General features: G+C 44.6%; 1 protein-coding gene across 3 annotated transcripts in view; it reads left to right on the forward strand.

Annotated features, from left to right (window-relative positions):
* Positions 1-3644: 3644 nt before the first annotated feature.
* Positions 3645-18307, forward strand: part of UHRF2 (ubiquitin like with PHD and ring finger domains 2) — a 102869-nt gene continuing 88206 nt past the window's right edge. Inside the window, exons 1-3 of one of the 3 annotated variants that reach the window (XM_070051889.1) lie at positions 3836-4176; positions 11750-12052; positions 13901-14134. In XM_070051889.1, the coding sequence (XP_069907990.1) occupies positions 14009-14134 (126 nt within the window). In that variant the 5' untranslated portion in view covers positions 3836-4176; positions 11750-12052; positions 13901-14008. Of the gene's footprint in view, positions 4177-4371; positions 4394-11749; positions 12053-13900; positions 14135-18307 lie in introns of those variants that run through there. The other 2 variants (XM_051858202.2, XM_051858206.2) reach the window with 2 other exon arrangements.

The following is an 18307-nucleotide window of genomic DNA, read 5'->3' on the forward strand; positions in this document are numbered from 1 at the left end:
TTTTCTTCAGTTTGCTTCTTTTTTTATTTTATTATCATTATTTTATTTGACAGATAGTTAGGGAGAGAGACAGAGAGAAAGGTCTTCCTTCCGTTGGTTCACCACACAAATGGCCGCTATGACCGAGCTATGCCGATCAGAAGCCAGGAGCCAGGTGCTTCCTCCTGGTCTCCCACATGGGTGCAGGTGCCCAAGCACTTGGGCCATCCTCCACTGCTTTCCCGGGCCACAGCAGAGAGCTGGACTGGAAGAGGAGCAACCGGGACTAGAACCGGCACCCATATTGGATGCTGGCACAGCAGGCGGAGGATTAACCAAGTGAGCCAGGGAGTCAGCCCCAAGTTTGCTTCTTTTTCTAATTAAGAACATCATAATTTAGCCAATCTATCCATTTAAGTCTCCCAAACTAGACACTTGGGAATTATTCTTAACATTCCATTTTCCTCATCTCTCATCTCCATACGTCCTAGAAGTTTTGCTAGAGGACCCTGGAATATTCACTGCCACTAATTTCCACCAATACTGACACAAATGCTCTTCACTAAACTTCCTGCCAACAGTCTCTTCCCCCCCACATCTCTGGCCCTTCTTATTTCCCTCAGGCATCCTGCACATTCCTTCTTCTGTCTTTCTAAATACATATATAATCACATCAATGCACCCTTTAAAAACCTTAGTTTCTCCCTGGGGCCTACAAAAATCTACAGCTTTGAACGCCAATTTTCACACACTTCCTGCTTCTATTTAGTCAACCTTTCTTTGATATGTAGTCTCTTCTGATCTGTGAAAAAGCCTACTTTGTCTTTAAGCACTCTTCTTTTCCGGCATTCTCTGCTTATCTAAATCCTCTTCACAACAATAGCACTAAATTTATTGCATGCTACTAACGGATAGGCACTATGCTAAGCACTTTAATAGTGTTATAAGCACTCTTTTACACAGAGGAAACTGAAACAAGTCATTTGCCCAAGATTACATTTTAAGTAAGCAGCAAAACTGGGATTACTATTCCGGTCTATCTCAATGCATGAATTAAACATTTAAATTCCGCCTCTTACCTTTCTCTGAAGGGAGGAGAGAACTTCCACTTTGACTATCACCTTGTCTAAATATAATCAGAGTTGGCAAACTCAAAAGGCTTCCATAGCCTTGGCACCTAACTCATGACAAGAGCTTAGGGTGATTACTGATGCCACAAACAAGAGTGTCAATTTGTTAAGTCAACAACAGGAGTCACTGTGCACTTACTCCTCATGTAGGATCTCTGTCCTTAATGTGCTGTACATTGCGATTTAATGCTTAACTAGCACTCAAACAGTATTTTTCACTTTGTGTTTCTATGTGGGTGCAAACTGTTGAAATCTTTACTTAATATATGCTAAATTGATCTTCTGTATATAAAGAGAATTGAAAATGAATCTTGATGTGAATGGAACGGGAGAGGGAGCGGGAAAGTGGAGGGTTGTGGGTGGGAGGGAAGTTATGGGGGGAGAAGCCATTGTAATCCATAAGCTGTACTTTGGAAATTTATATTCATTAAATAAAAGTAAAAAAAAAAATTCTGCCTCTGACTATGATATACCCTCTAACTGAGGTCAAACCATACACTTAGCCTTCAGCTCTGAGATATTCTAGTCTTCCTTCATCTTTAATCAACGTTTTAACCAACACAGTACTTTTAGTGTTGCTATTCATTAATGTTTTTAATTGTGCTAATCTTTAAAATTTAAAGAACTCATTTACTTAGAGAGAGATTGATTTCCCATCTCTGGTTCACTCCCAAAATGCCCGTAACAGCCTGAGCTGGCAGAGGCCTATTTCAGAAGCAGGAAGTTCCGCCCGGTCCGGTGGCTCACGTGGTCGCTGCCGCACACTCACATTTGAGCGATCAAGACTGCCTCCTCGGATGCAGGAAGCGGTAATGAGGGGCAAAGCAGGGCTAGCATCCAGGCAAAACCTTAGACCAAACTCCCGCCCCTATTTTTGATAAAGCTTTTCGTAACTATATTTTGAATTATTTGTGAGCAGGGAATTAAAAAAAGAAATCCTAAAATAACTCCATGAGGGCCGGCGCCACGCTCACTAGGCTAATCCTCCGCTCGCTGCGCCGGCACACCGGGTTCTAGTCCCGGTCGGGGCGCCGGATTCTGTCCCGGTTGCCTCTCTTCCAGGCCAGCTCTCTGCTGTGGCCTGGGAGTGCAGTGGAGGATGGCCCAAGTACTTGGGCCCTGCACCCCATGGGAGACCAGGAGAAGCACCTGGCTCCTGGCTTCGGATCGGCGCAGCGAGCAGGCCAAGCGACCATTTGTGTGGTGAACCAACGGAAGGAACCTTTCTCTCTGTCTCTCTGTCTAACTCTGCCTGTCAAAAGGAAAAAAAAAAAAAAGAAAGAAAGAAAGAAAGAAAAAAACTCTATGAGGGCATAGCATAACCTTGTAACAGCAAGTAGTTACCTTTTACAGGAGCAGGTCAAAGCGGGACTTAAGGGTGTCTAGCTCATTTATATATGTAAGGAATGCTCAATATTTGCTTTATTTAAAACAGGAGCACAAGAGAAATTCTATTTAGAAGTTCCAGGTGCATGTGAAGTGTTCAGCAAGGGCAGACAGCCGAAACATGAGTCTGTAGTCCATGGTTTCTACCCCTGACCTGTCAGGCTGTCTTATTTTGTTTTTTAAGATACTGCTAACCTTGTTTGTGCTTGCAATTATTTTTATTATTCCCAAATGCTACTCTATGGAAATAAAGTTACTGATTTTGAAAGACAGAAAGTTCAAGTTGCTTTGTTTTCTTTTATATCACCTCCCCTTTTTAAGACACATTTTCATTTTAAAAGAGGACCCCTGTTAGGCAGAGCTGCACTGGGCCTACCTCAGAGAATTTAAGCCAAGTTAAGATCTTGGGAGTTCTTTCTTCGGGAGTGGGTAGTTCTGCATTATTTCAAAGAATCTGCCACAAATCTATAGTCCCTTAGCCAAAGGCACACCTAACGTGAAGATCTGCAAACGGTTCTAGCGACACGGGCACCTCCGTGGCGGGAAGCCCGGGCGCGAGCGCGCTGGGCCGGAGGGCGCGATCCCAGTAGGACCCGAGCCCACGGGGTGGGCCTCCACCTCCGCCCAGCGGCGGGAAAGCCCCGGAAGCGGGTTTCCGCGGGAAGGCAGCTTTCGGGCCTGACGGGAAACGTGTCCACGAAGCAGAAATGTCCCCAGGGCCTTCCTTCAGCTACTAGCCGCCAGGCCGCCGGGCAGGCGCCGTCAGGATGAGCGCGCTGGCTCGTTCTCATTTCCTTCTGTGCTTTCTCAGAAATTTAGGCCGCGCCCGCCCGCGCCTGTCTTTCCACGATCAGACAAGTGTACGTCAGGGTTGCTTATTTTGGGTATGTTTTTTTAGACTAAAGCACCGAATCCGCTAGGCCTGCGGAGTCGCCCGCCCCCTCAGCCTCAAAACCAGGACCTAAAAGGGCAACCCGTGTGGGCGGCAGCGTAACCGTCTGAAAAACCGAAGGCTAGAGGGTGTGCCAGGGGCCCAGGTGCAGACGGTGTGGCAAGTAACGGCTTTGGCCGGTCCCGCCCTCCTCGCTCCGCCCATTGTAGGTCCCCCGGGTCTGTAACCAGCTCCCCGGCCGCTTCCTCTTTAAAGGCGGAGCCCGGCACGAATCTCGCGAGATCCGGGTTGGCGCCGTGACCTCCATGTGGGAGCCACAGCTCTATAAGTAAACACTCCGCGCGGCGCAGATATGGCTTCTTCCTATTTGTAAGGCGGAGGCTGCGGTAGCGCCTCGGGCTGGTTCCGGTTTTTGCCTCCTCGGCTCTGCTGGGCGGGTGCGCGGTCTGGGAGTCGCCGCCGCCTGTCCGGCCTGGCGTCCAGTCGCTCTTGCTCTCCCGTGTGCGCGCGCTCGCCTGCTCGTCCGCCCGCCGCGGAGATCCCGAGCCGCCGCGAAGCGGCTCGGGCCAGGCGGGGCGCAGCGCCCCGAGCAGAGGGGGAGACAAAGGGGGCCACCCCCCCCGCTCCCGTGCCAAGATGTGGATCCAGGTTCGCACCATCGACGGCTCCCAGACACGCACCATCGAGGACGTTTCTCGCAAAGCTACGATCGAGGAGCTGCGCGAGCGGGTTTGGGCGCTATTCGACGTGCGGCCCGAGTGCCAGCGCCTTTTCTACCGGGGCAAGCAGGTGAGGCGCGCCCGCCGCGCCCCTGGGGGACTCAGCAAGGGAGCAGCCTGGCTCCCCTGGGCGCGTGGGCCGGGGGGGCTTGGCGTGCGGCACGCGCAGAGCGCACCTGGCCCCCACCTCTGGTGGGCAGCCCTGCGCGGCGCTGGGTGCGGGGCCCGGGCCTGTTGCGGGGTGGGGATGGCGGTGGGCTGCGACGTCCCTACCAACCCGACCGTAGGTACGCCTAGCGGAGTGGGAAGAGACCTCGCCGTTGTTTTCTTGTGGCGCAGCGGCCGCGGGCACAGCCTGCCAGGTCCCTGGGTGCCTCGCTTCCCGCGCTCGGCGGAGCCTGGGGCCCCGGGAGGGTGGGGAGGGCAGCTGGCTCTGGCCGCCATGCCACCGGGCGGGAGGGGTGCGTTGACTGCCCGGGCTCCCCCTGCTCGTGGCCGCGCCGACCCGGCTAAGGGCTCACATCGCTTCCGAGGCTCTTCCGCGTCCCTGACTCCCAAGTAGGAGGTGGAAACTCGAGCGTTGGTCTCTCGAGCACCGGAACGTTGGCCCTGCCTCCTCACTGTGGCAGGATTTGCACACGCTGGGGATTCGAAGGGCTTCCAGAACGTTTGGATCCCCTCCCTCACCTCTCCTAGATCTGGAAATCTTGCCTTAGCCGAGGTTAGAGACCTGAGCTGAAGGGGCTATTGATGTAACGTGGGACCGGGTTAAAAACTGCCCTGTATAGTTTAGGGGTTTTATTTCCAAAGTAGAAAGGGGTATAAGATTGTTTTGGCTGTTCTTGCCTCGGAAGATCGCCCTTAAATCAAGCTTTTAACACAGCACCGCAGCATAGCCGGAGGTAACTTGAAGGCTAAAAGCAGTTTTGGCCTTGGGGTGTTTGTGGGAGTCTGGGGTAGTTGTGTGGTATGGCCCTGGGCTGGCAAGCTTAAGAGGTTTCCTATCCCACAGGTTTCCTAGACTGTACCTAGACACAGAGCCATCCGATTATTTTTGTCTTTGTCTTTGTCTTTTTATGGTGTTGTTAACCCACGAAGAAGTTGGCATGTTGCAGTCGAGAGACCACAGTTTGACTCGAGTCTTGTGGTTTACAATAAATGTAGCTCTCTCTGATTCCGTTGAAGCAAGCTACTGCGGCAAAGCCTACTGCCCTTCCAAGACTTTCCCGAAATTTCAGAGTAAAAAATTACACTCTGGCAAAGAGTTTCTTCTTAAAGAAATGTTGTAATACCTTTTGATTTGTGTTTGCAACCAGTTTTATACTGTTTTCTTAGTAGTTGCGACTCGTAAAAACAAGTGGTCAATTTAGTTGTAAGCTTTGCCTTTGAAATAGTTCTACTAAATGCTGTGTATCTTTTTATTGCTGTGTGCAAGTGACTGATAACATTTCCTTTAGGTCACAGGTGAAAAGTATGTAATCCAGTCTTACAGATTTTGTTTTCTAGCAGTAATACTTACAGACAGTGGTACATGAATTTCTAGATAGTTCGCTTACTTCAGCACCAGAGATAAAAATAAAGGATGAGCATGTATCCCTGGGCCACGCCTCTAAAGTCTAATTATAAAATATTAAAATGAAGTGTACCTGACTGTTCTCTGGAAACTGTAGGAATTGAGTTAAATTTAGGGCAATGAAGTAGACTTCAGTAAATCAGGAAGCTGGTTCCAGAATCTAGGGAAAACTTTTGAGGATAATAACCTTTGTACTTCTTTCTCTAGGACAGTCGCTAAGTCACTACTATGATTTCTTCAGCCCAGTAATAAGCCAGTAGGGATAAGGAATGGAACTTTGGTGCCTGCTTTTTTTTTTTTTTTTTTTAAAGATTTTATTTATTTGACAGGTAGAGTTACAGACAGTGAGAGAGAGAGAGAGAGAGAGAGAGAAAGAGAAAGAGAAAGGTCTTCCTTTTCCGTTGGTTCATCCCCCAAATGGCCGCCACGGCTGGAACTATGCTAATCCGAAGCCAGAAGCCAGGTGCCTCCTCCTGGTCTCTCCCATGCGGGTGCAGGGACCCAAGCACTTGGGCCATCCTCCACTGCCTTCCCAGGCCACAGCAGAGAGCTGGACTGGAAAAGGAGCAGCTGAGACTAGAACCCGGCACCCATCTGGGATGCTGGCACCGCAGCAGAGGATTAACCAAGTGAGCCATGTAGCCAGGCCCTGGTGCCTGCCATTGACTTGGAGACAGAAAAGGAAGACACTGCTTCCAGCTGGGTTTCCTTCCATATAGGCTGATAAGTGGCCATGGCACTGGTTAGAGCACCACAGTCTTTGGACAGGGTATTATGGGCATAGCAATTAGCTGTTGGTTTTGTATCCCAAGGCTATTTCTATCCTGTAAAATGCCTTCATTTCCGTTATAAAAAAGATACCCCTTCCTCGGGATGCTTTACTACCACATAGTGAAAAATGTCATAAATAAAACAAACTTACAGGGTTTACAATTTAGGTGGTACCCAACTTCCCCCACTTATTTAATGCTTGCTGCTTTTAATGTTTGGTGTGTATCAGTATCACTTGTGGATATCTATTATAGCTGCTCACCTCACCCCAGAATTGCACATACATAGTTGGAATTTAACCAGACCCCGCAGGAGATCTGATGGACATCAAGTTTGAAAATAAATGTTGAAGGATAGTTGGTCTCTCAGTTTGTTACTATTCGAAGTATAGTCCCTGGATTCTCAGGATCAGCAGCATTAGCTTCACTTGGGAGCCTCACATGATGCCTGCTGAAGTGAAATCTGTATTTTTAACAAGATCTCTTGGTGATCTGTATGCAAATTAAATTTGAGAAGCAGCACAGTTGACTCTATCAGGACCAAAATGGAGAATGGCAATTCAGGACTGTAAGTTCTGGTTAGAGTAGGGTAACCTCATTTGGACATTCCTATCTGGAAGGTTGAGATTGCAGCATCTCTGGGCATTGAGTCTTTTAAAGGAAGAGTTATGTTGCTGGATTTCTCAATCTTCTGAGACTTTAGAGCACGTGTTATTATTTATTTGAGAGGCAGGGTTACAGAGAGAGAGAGGGAGAGACAGAGAGAAGTCTTCCATCCACTGGTTCGCTCCCTGAATGGCCATAGTGACTGGGGCTGGGCAAGGCCAAAGTCAGGAGCTAGGAGCTTCTTCCAGGTCTCCCATTCAGGTGCAGGGGCCCAAGCTCTTGGGCCATCCTCCGTTGCTTTCCTAGGCACATTAACAGGGAGCTGGATTGAAAGTGGAGCAGCTGGGGCTTGAACTGGTGTCCATATGGGGTGCTGGTGCTGTAGGCCAGGACACTAAGCCACTGCACCACAGCACTGGCCCTGAACATGTATTATTTTGAAAGGATTCTGTCTCCCCTTTTTCATTCTTTATAATCAAAATAGGGATAGTATTAAAATAGGTTGTAGATGTGGAGCATGAACCATAGCTGGAGAAACAGTAGTTGCCTTTTGCCCCAGTACATATTGTTTTCACATACACTACAGAAGTATATATGCCTGCTAAAGGAACATGTGTATATTTATATATGATGTGACAGACATATGGCATTATTAATTATTGTCCTCTACTTACGTCCCTTGTCAGTAGTCCTTTGGGAAAAGCTTCCCTACTGTTTGCCTATTGACATTTGGTATTTGCTTTCTACTTTTCCCTTGCATTGCAGTTGCCGTTTTTCCCGTTACATGTCTTCAACCTAGTAGAAATTCAAGAGTGCTGTCTGACAAAGCAAAGAATTCTTAATCATTCCTGCTTCTTCAGAATTGTAAATCCTGCATCCCTATCTTTCTAGTGTGGCATTTCTCAAACATTTATTTTTGAAACATTGATGGATTATAGTTCATGCTTCAAATTCATGGCTGTTCATAATTTCTAGATGACCCCATCCTTCTCTTGGAGCATAATTTGAATGACAGGTAACTGTCAGTCTGCACTTCCATTAAATCTGGAAGAACAGTAGTACTATTCAAGTAAATCATTCCATTACTCTTCACAGTGTTTGAAGCTTTGTATAATAAAGCTGTGTGGAATTTGTTGTGCAGTAATAATCAGTGTTTTAGGAAGACTGGAAGAGTACCAATGAATTAAGAGAAGGAACGGAGTGTATTTTCTGGGTTAAGAAAATCTCTTGGGGCTGGTGCCATGGCGCACTAGGTTAATCCTCCGCCTGCGGTGCCGGGTTCTAGTCCCGGTTGCTCCTCTTCAAATCCAGCTCTCTGCTGTGGCCTGGGAAGGCAGTGTAGGATGGCCCAGGTCCTTGGGCCCCTGCACCCACAAGGGAAACCGCGAGGGAGCACCTGGCTCCTGGCTTCAGATTGGCCTAGCTCCGGCCGTTGTGCCCATTTGGAGAGTGAACCAACGGAGGGAAGACCTTTCTCTCTGTCTCTCTCTCACTGTCTGTAAACTACCTGTCAAATAAATTTTTTAAAAATCTGTAAAAAGAAAATCTCTAAATAACAAGTCCAAGGAAAGGAGGTTACAACTTTATTATAGGGCTTCATACCTTGATATGCTTTGTTTTCCACTCTAACTTTAGATATTACTTTTCTTCTTAGACCTAGTTTAGAAAGAGTATCACTTTCAAGGTAGGCTTTGTGGCACAACAGGTGCAGTGCTGATTGAGACACCTGCATCCCATATTGGATTGCCTGGTTCAAATCCTGGCTGCTGCACTTCCAATCCAGCTCCCTGCTAATGCATGTGGGAAGGCAGCAAATGATGGTAAAGAACTTGGCCATCCCAAATGGGAGACCAGGATGGAGTTCCTGGCTTTGGACTGGCCCTGGCCCCTGGCTATTAGGGAATTTAGGAAGTGAGCTAGCAGATGGAAAAGTCATATTACCTCTCTCTCTCCCTCTCCTTCCCTCCCTCCTTCGCTTCCTCCCTCTTTCTCCATCTCACTTCCTCCCCTTCTGTCTTTCCCACTCTCTGTGGCTCTACCTTTCAAATTAATAACTAAACTATCAGTTGAAGTAACCTTAATTCATTTGTTTTTAAAGATTTATTTATTTGAAAGGCAGCGTATAGAGAGGTGAAGGCAGAGGCAGACAGATCTTCCATCTGCTGGTTCACTCCCCAAATGGCTGCAATGGCCAGGGCTGAGCCAGACCAAAGCCAGGAGCCAAGAGTTTCTTCTGAGTCTCCCTTGTGGGTACCGGTGTCCAGGTACTTGGGCCATCTTCTTCTTCTTTTCCAGGTGCTTTAACATGGAGCTGGATTAAAGTGGAACAGTTGGGTCTTGAACTGGCACCCATATGGGATGCTGGCATCACAGTTGGTGGCTTAATCTCATGCCATAACATCCCCCCCCCCCAGCTTGTATTTATTTTTTCTCTTTTTAAAAGCTTATTTATTGGAGCGTGAACCAACGGCAAAAGGAAGACCTTTCTCTCTCTGTCTCCCTCTCTCACTGTCCACTCTGCCTGTCAAAAAAAAAAAAAAAAAAAGCTTATTTATTTATTTATTTGAAAGAGTTACAGAGGGGCAGAGCGAGATTGGTCTTCCATCCACTGGTTCACTCCCCAGATGGCAGCAATGGCTGGAGCTGCGCCAATCAGGAGCTGGGCTCTTCTTCCCGGTCTCTCACGCAGGTGCATGGGCCCAAGGACTTGGGCCATCTTCCACTGCTTTCTCAGGCTATGGCAGAGAGCTGAATTGGAAGAGGAGCAGCCAGGACTCAAATGGCACCTATATGGGATGCCGGCACTGCAAGTGGCGGCTTTACCTGCTACGCCACAGTGCTGGCCCCTGTTTATTTTTGACAATCATTTGACAGAAACTAGTCAAAGGGATTAATTGAGCATAGGACCCTCTGATTTTTGCTCTTCAAACTTCCATGGAAAGATGTTTATGGAAATAACTTTCCGTCTCCAGTTATTTCACCATTGTATCTACTGCCTTCATTTTGGATAACACCTTTCCAGTTAATACTTTAGGTTAAATAGTTACCATAGTGTTCTTAAGTTGTATGTTTGGTAAAGTTCTGCTTTTTTTCTTTTTTTTTTTCAATTTTTTTAACTTTTATTTAATGAATATAAATTTCCAAAGTACAGCTTATGGATTACAATGGCTCCCCCCCCCCCCCCGCAAGTTCTGCTTTTTTTCAACTCTTTCAGAATTAGTGTGTTCTAAACTTGATGTTGTTGGAAAATGTTCAAAATGAAGGCATGAATACAGCTCTTTTTTTTTTTAAGGTTTATATATTTGAAAGGCTGAATTAGAGAGAGAGGAGGAGGGAGGGAGGGAAGGAAGGAAGGAGGGAAGGAAGGAAAGGGAGATTGAGAGATCAAGATCTTTCATCTGCTTTGTTCACTCCGTAAATGGCTGCAATGGCCAGATCTGGGACAAGCTGAAGCCAGGAGCCTGGAACTCCATCTGGGCTCCCCCATCGGTGGCAGGGGCCCAAGTACTTGGGTCATCTTCTGCATTTTTGCCAGACACATTAGCTGGGAACAGAGTTAGAAGTGGAGCAGCCGGGACGTGAACCAGCACCTATATGGAATGCTGGCATTGCAAGGGGTGCCTTAACCCACTACGCCACAACACTGGCCTCATGGATGCAGTTTTTGCTTCTTGAGTTCTTCCTACCCCAAGTTCAGGACTAGAGAGTTCAATTTTGTTTGCTTCTCATAAAGTAAGCAGTGTTACAATCCCTATCCATATGGGTGGTTATCTGCTTACTAACTAGGATACTTCTTGGGCTTATTTAGACTAAATGTGCTAACCTGTCATATGGTACCTAACTTAATTTTCCCAATGAGAAATTTGTGAAATTCTCCATCTTTGTTCTGTTTAATAAATGTGGATACCTGTAATATGTGGGACTGTGCTAGGTGTGTTCCTTGGATTACTGAATTAAAGGTACTGCATTTGTACATTAGCAAGTTTGTAACTCGAGCAGGAGTATATTTTTTACTTTTCAGATATGATCTTATTGTGTTAGAGTTGTGAATAATGACATATTTTACAGATGAGGAGAAAATGAATAATGTTTCAGTCAGTCATGTTTCTGAGGAAGTAGTAGTTCTGATCTTCAAGGGATTAAATTTTCTTGTTTCACTGTATCATAGTGTGATAGCTAACTGAATTTTATAAAGAAACAAATGGAGACTTAGTTGCTGCTGTAACTAAGTATCAAAGCCCTAGCCCTAGGTGACTTAAAGTAACAAATTTATTGGCTTTCAGTTCTAGAGGCTAGAATTCAAGGTGTCAGTCAGCAGGCCCATACTCTCTGGTAGCTTGGGGCAGGGGGCAGAATCCCTCTTTGCTCTTCTGTATTTGCTGGAAATTTTTTCTTGGCTTTCAGTATATTGCTGCAGTTTTATGGCCTCTTTGAGGCTTGATATCCTTTTCCTGCTGTGTCTGTGTCCAAATTTCCCCTTTTTATAAGGATATAAGTTAAATTAGATTAAAGTTCACCTTAATGACTTCATTTTGTAAATTATTTATTTATTTATTTGTTTATTTTGCCAGGCAGAGTTAGACAAATAGAGAGAGAGAGAGAGAGAGAGAGTTATAGACAGCGAGAGAGAGAGACAAAGAGAAAGGTCTTCCCTCCGTTGACTCACTCCCCTAATTGGCTCACTCCCCTAATAGCCGCCACGGCCGGCGCTATGCTGATCCGAAGCCAGGAGCCTGCTGCTTCCTCCTGGTCTCCCACGCGGGTGCAGGGACCCAAGCACTTGGGCCATCCTCCACTGCCCTCCCGGGCGACAGCAGAGAGCTGGACCGGAAGAGGAGCAACCGGAACCAGCACCCAGCGCCCCAACCAGGACTAGAACCGGAGTGGTGGTGCCACAGGCGGAGGATCAGCCAAGTGAGCTACGGCACCGGCCAATGACTTCATTTTAACTTGATTACCTCTTTAAAGACCCTTTCTCCAAATAGTCACATTTTGAGGTACTGGGAGTTAACGACTTAAATAATTTGGGGGTGAGGGGTGCAAAACTTAGCCCATAACAGCTCGGTTTTGTACTTGTTTAATTAAATGTACTCGGGGCCGGTGCATTGGCTCACTTGGTTAATCCTCTGCCTGCGGCGCCGGCATCCCATATGGGCGCCAGGTTCTAGTCCCAGTTGTTCCTCTTCCAGTCCAGCTCTCTGCTGTGGCCTGGGAAGGCAGTGGAGGATGGCCCAAGTGCTTGGGCTCCTGCACCAGCCTGGGAGACCAGGAAGAAGCTCCTGGCTCCAGGCTTTGGGCCGGCGCAGAGCCGACCATAGTGGCCATTTGGGGATTGAACCAATGAAAGGAAGACCTTTCTCTCTGTCTCTCTCTCACTGTCTATAACTCTACCTGTCAACATTAAAAATAATAAATAAATAAATAAATGTACTCCTTGATTACCTCTGTGAAGACATTGTTTCCAAAAATTACATTCTGAGGTACTCTGGATTAGAACTTTAACTGATATGTTTTAGGAGGAAGGGGAGTTACAGTTCACTGTAACTAATCTCAAAATCTGGGTAACTTGCAGGATAATATATATATATATATATATAGTATATTTGGCTCAAGCTGACTTACCTCAAACGGTAGAGTTAGAAACATACCAGGGGATTCCAGTTCAATCCCAGCAAGGTGGCATGTACCAATGCCTTCTCACTAGTCCCAGTGATCAATTTCTGTTCACAATTGATCATAATGATAGGACTAAGAACCAAAGGGATCACATAAATGAGAATAGTGTCTGCAAATACTAGCTGATAGAATAAAAAAGGGAGAGAATGATCCAACATGGGAAGTGAGATACACAGCAGATCCATAGAATGGCAGATGTCCTAAACAGCACTCTGGCCTCAGAATCAGCCCTTAAGGCATGCGGATCTGGCTGAAAAGCCCATGAGAGTATTTCAGGCATGGAAAGCCAAGACACTCTGGGGGGGGGGGGAAAACCTAAATGAAAGATCTCCATGAGTGAGATCCTAGTGGAAAGAACGGGTCATCAAAGAAGGAGGTACCTTTCTCTGAAGGGAGGAGAGAACTTCCACTTTGACCATGGCCTTGTCTAAATATGATCAGAGTCGGTGAACTCAGGGGGCTTCCATAGCCTTGGCAACTCATGACAAGTGCCTAGGGTGATTACTGATGCCATAAACAAGAGTGTCAATTTGTTAAGTCAACAACAGGAGTCACTGTGCACTTACTCCTCATGTAGGATCTTTGTCCTTAGTGTGCTGTACATTGTGATATAATGCTATAACTAGTACTCAAACAGTATTTTTCACTTTATGTTTCTGTGTGGGAGCAAACTGTTGAAATCTTTACTTAATGTATGCTAAACTGATCTTCTGTATATAAAGAGAATCGAAAATGAAAAAAAAATTGTTAAGTCAAAAAAATATATAGTATATTTGTAATACAGAAGATTTCACAATACAGTTTGATAATCATTATATTTGGATAGAATTAACTTTAAAAATGGTTCTTATTCGTACCCCACCCACTTGATTTAAAAATTACCAACAAAACTTAAATGTTAATGTTAGAAAAAACATATCTATATATAGCTAGATATATAGATAATAGCTGTGTTTCCTGTAGCTCATATGGAATGTTGTTAAGAATTTATTGGAGTCCAGAGAAGATGCTAATATCAGATAGCATAAAACAATAATGGTTTCAAAATCACAAAATTACAGGGCTATCAATTTTATTTTGATAGTTTGGCTGGAATATTTGGGTAACTAAAGATATAGTAAGATAAGTTGTGAAAGAAGTATGTCAATATCTTTTTCTGTCTTTTCTAGTTGGAGAATGGATACACTTTATTTGACTATGATGTTGGACTGAATGATATTATTCAGCTACTAGTTCGCCCAGACTCTGATCTTCCTAGCACATCTAAACAGACTGATATGCAGGTCAAACCATGTTCTAATAGTCCACCTAAAGTCAAGAAAACTTCAAGAGTGGGATCTTCCAGTCAACCATCCACATCAACTCGTGTCTGTCTTATTGATCCTGGCATTGGACTATATAAGGTATGTAGGCTTTAGACTTTGTTGATTATGGAAATACAGATTTCTCTTCTCTGCAGGATGGTGTGAATTAAGAAGCATTAATTGACATTTGAAAGTAAAGATTGGGTTATTTATATTTTGAGTTTTAAAATGGCCTTTAAAAATTTCTGTGAAATAGACAAATGTATGAAACATATATACAAAGAGTAATAAAGCAACTGCCTGTGTAATATCACCAAGGTTAAGAAGTAAAATGATGGGCCGGCACCGTGGCTCACTTGGTTAATCCTCCGCCTGTGGCGCCAGCATCCCATATGGGCACCGGGTTCTAGTCCCGGTTGCTCCTCTTCCAGTCTAGCTCTCTGCTGTGGCCCAGGAGGCTGGTGGAGGATGGCCCAAGTGCTTGGGCCCCTGCACCCACATGGGAGACCAGGAGGAAGCACCTGGCTCCTGGCTTCGGATCGTCGTAGCTCCGGCTGTAGTGGCCATTTGTGGGGTGAACCAACGGAAGGAAGACCTTTCTCTCTGTCTCTCTCTCACTAACTCTGCCTGTCAAAAAAAAAAAAAAAAAAAAAGCATTAAATGTTAAAAAATTGGTGGATAAAGTAATTTATTTTAAAAATATAAATAGACATAATTTTGGCTACATTGAATTGTTTTAAACCTGCGAGGAATAGATAATTAGGCTGTTACTTAAATTGATTCACAGCATGAAGAAGGAAAGCTTCCTACTGATTTATGCATTCTGTTTAACATTGATACTAAGATGGGACAAAAAGTATGTCACATCATTAACATTGAAGTAAACCTAAGTTATATTTAACAGTTATGACTATATTGATACAATAACTTGATTAAAATGTGTTTTCAGGAAATGTGGATAGTTCATTACTGTGAAATGCTTTAACATAATTCCTTGTATTAAAAAACTAAAGAAAAGTTTTCTAATTTAAAATGTTTTCTGCATCTAAATACAAGTTTGAATCCATTCCTAATTAAAAGAAAAAATCCTTGGCAAGAGGAACAGATGGAATAGGTGAATATGTTAAGGCATAGTCGGCATCATGTGAATGGCAGAGAAACCAGAAGCATTCCCATTGAAGACATGAGTCAACAAGAAAACCACTAGTACTGCTGTTATTTGACATCTTTCTAGAACTGCTAGATAATGCAGTTAGGCAGGAGAATAAAATGAAGTGTACATATTAGAGAAGGCAGAGTTACTGTTATGGATACCTGGAAAAACTGAGAAAATGCCTTAAAACATTATGATGGGCTGGAGCTGTGGCGTAGTGGGTAAAGCTGCTGCCTGCAGTGCCGGCATCCCATAAGGGCGCCAGTTCTAGTCCTGGCTGCTCCACTTTGGATCCAGCTCTCTGGTGTGGCCTGGGAAAGCAGTAGAAGATGGCCCAAGTCCTTGGGCCCCTCACCCCCATGGGAGACCTGCAGGAAGCTCCTGACTCCTGGGTTTGGATTGGCATAGCTCCGGCCATTGCAGCCAATTGGGTAGTGAATCAATGGATGGGAGACCTCTCTCTGTGTGCCTCTCCTTCTCTGTGTGTAACTCTGACTTTCAAATAAATAAATAAATCTTTAAAAAAAAATTATGAAGAGGGACCAGCGCTGTGGCTTAGGTTAAGCCTCTGCTTGTGGCACTGGCATCCCATATGGGCACTGGTTTGAGTCCTGGCTGCTCCTCCTCTAATTCAGCTCTCTGCTAATGGCCTGAGAAAGCAGTGGAAGATGGCCCAAGTGCTTCAGCCCCTGCACCTGTGTGAGAGACTTGGAAGAAGCACCCCTGTGGGAGACCCAGAGGAAACTCCTGGCTCCTGACTTCCGATCAGTCCATTTCTGGCCATTGCAGCTGTTTGGGGAGTGAACCAGCAGATGGAAAACCTCTCTGTCTCTCCCTCTCTCTGTCTGTAACTGTGCCTCTCAAATAAATATTAAAAAGAACATTATGAAGGGTCAGATTTCAAAGGTAACACTGAGATTAATAATTTTCTTTGCTACATTGCATTAGTAGAGGAGAAGAAAATTTGCAGTAACAGAAGGTAGAATCTGGGAATAAATGAAGACATTTAAGTTAGAGCAGTACTCAGTATACTGCTCACAATTTAGACAGACTTTTTGGCAGTGGAGGCATAACTTGCCTTTTTTATTCATCACCTGTTGATTTGTCCCTCTTTAAATATATGTTTTAGTCTATGTTCTGTTGGCTAACAACACAACACCACAGATTGGAGCAGTTATAAAGAAGAAAGGTTTATTTTGAGTCACAGTTCCATTTGCTCCCTAATCATCTGGTGATGGCCTTGTTGGCAAAGTTCCAAGGTGGCAGGTAACATCTTGTGACAAGAGACAGGGAATACACACGTGTGTGGTCTCTCTACCCTCTTCTTAGAAAGCTAACAATATTCAATCACGGGAGCTCCATTTTGGTGATCTTAACTAATTCTGTTCACCTAGTAATGGTCCTACCTCTAGTCAACATACTTGGATTAAGTTTTTACCTTCTTAAATACTCACAGTAGGAGTGAATTTTCAGAGGACAAACCATAGCAATACCAGTACTTGTTTTTTTTTTTTTACATTGTTATTTTTTAAATAAGCTGATTATTTTAGAACACCTGTAAGTTTACAGCAAAATTGCAAAGGTAGTACACAGAGTTCTCAAATACCTCATATCCAGTGCTCTCCTTAATATCTTAGAGTAGTATGTATATTTTTTAGAATTAATGAGCTGTATTTCCTTACTTTTACCTGACGTCCATCATTTTTCTGTTCCAGGATGCCATCCAGCTTGTAGTTGTCAAGCCTCCTCACAGTCTTCTTAGCTGGGACAGTTTCTCAGACTTTGCCTGTTTATGATTACCTTGACAGCTTTTAAAAGTTTGGCCAGATAGTTTAAAAAAAATTACCCCTACTATGATTCTGCTGTTATTCTCCTTATCATTGGACTGGATTTATGTGTTTTGGGAGGCAGATCATTAAAGTAAATTGCTGATTTCACTTCATCTTTTCTATAAAATGTGCTACAATAGTCTATTTGTTAAAGATAACCTAAGTTTTTTATCATTAAGGTATTAACTTAATCATCTGGCTGAGGCAGTGTTTGTAATGTCTCACTATTTTTAAATAAGAAGCCACCTCTCCTTCCATACGGTACTCTTTAAGAGGAAGTTGTCATATGTGGCCCCCACTTAAGGAGTAGGGAGCTATGTACGCTGCTGCTGTCACCATGGGAGATGTCTCTTACCCCATTTATTCAGTCATTTGTATGACTATTAAGCTTTATTGGCCGGCGCCATGGCTCACTAGGCTAATCCTCCGCCTTGCAGCGCCAGCACACCGGGTTCTAGTCCCGGTCGGGGCGCCGGACTCTGTCCCGGTTGCTCCTCTTCCAGGCTAGCTTTCTGCTGTGGCCCGGGATTACAGTGGAGAATGGCCCAAGTACTTGGGCTCTGCACCCCATGGGAGACCAGGATAAGCACCTGGCTCCTGCCATCGGATCAGTGCGGTGCACCGGCCACAGCGCGGCGGCCGTGGCGGCCATTGGAGGGTGAACCAATGGCAAAAGGAAGACCTTTCTCTTTGTCTCTCTCTCACTGTCAAAAAAACAACAAAACAAAACAAAAAAACTCACACTTTATTATTACTTTTTACCTTCTTTCTGGCTATAGTTTAGAACCAGCTTCCTTTGAATTTGATTTGTTTTGTGCAGTGAATGGATGAATATTTTATGAAGATGAATTTTTCATTATTTATCTGCAGATCTGAGATTAATCAAGGTTAAGCTGTTCAGATTAACTTAAAATCTTTATATTTAATGAACTTCTAGTCAGCACCCCAGCATGTCTCCCTTCCCCAATCTGATTCAGAAAAGCATCATGAGAAACTGTCTCTCAACAGGTCTTTGCTTTATATTTTCAGTGTTCGTGCTCTGACTGTCAACTCCCTAATTTAAACTCTTTTTCTATAAAAATTATTAATGTTTCATATTAACATGCAGTATATATAATTAAGGGTTTTAGCTTTGTCGTCATATTTGGTTTCAAATTCTAGTTCAAATACATCTTATTTCTACAAACTTAAGTCAATTCTTTATTAAGGTTCACTTTGCCAATTTAGGAACATATTAGAACCTGGTAGTTAAACTCTCAAAAGGCTGTTATTTTTATAGTAATATATTTA

This window comes from Oryctolagus cuniculus, chromosome 1 (assembly GCF_964237555.1).
Source record: "Oryctolagus cuniculus chromosome 1, mOryCun1.1, whole genome shotgun sequence".
In the NCBI taxonomy this organism is placed as follows: Eukaryota; Metazoa; Chordata; class Mammalia; order Lagomorpha; family Leporidae; genus Oryctolagus; species Oryctolagus cuniculus.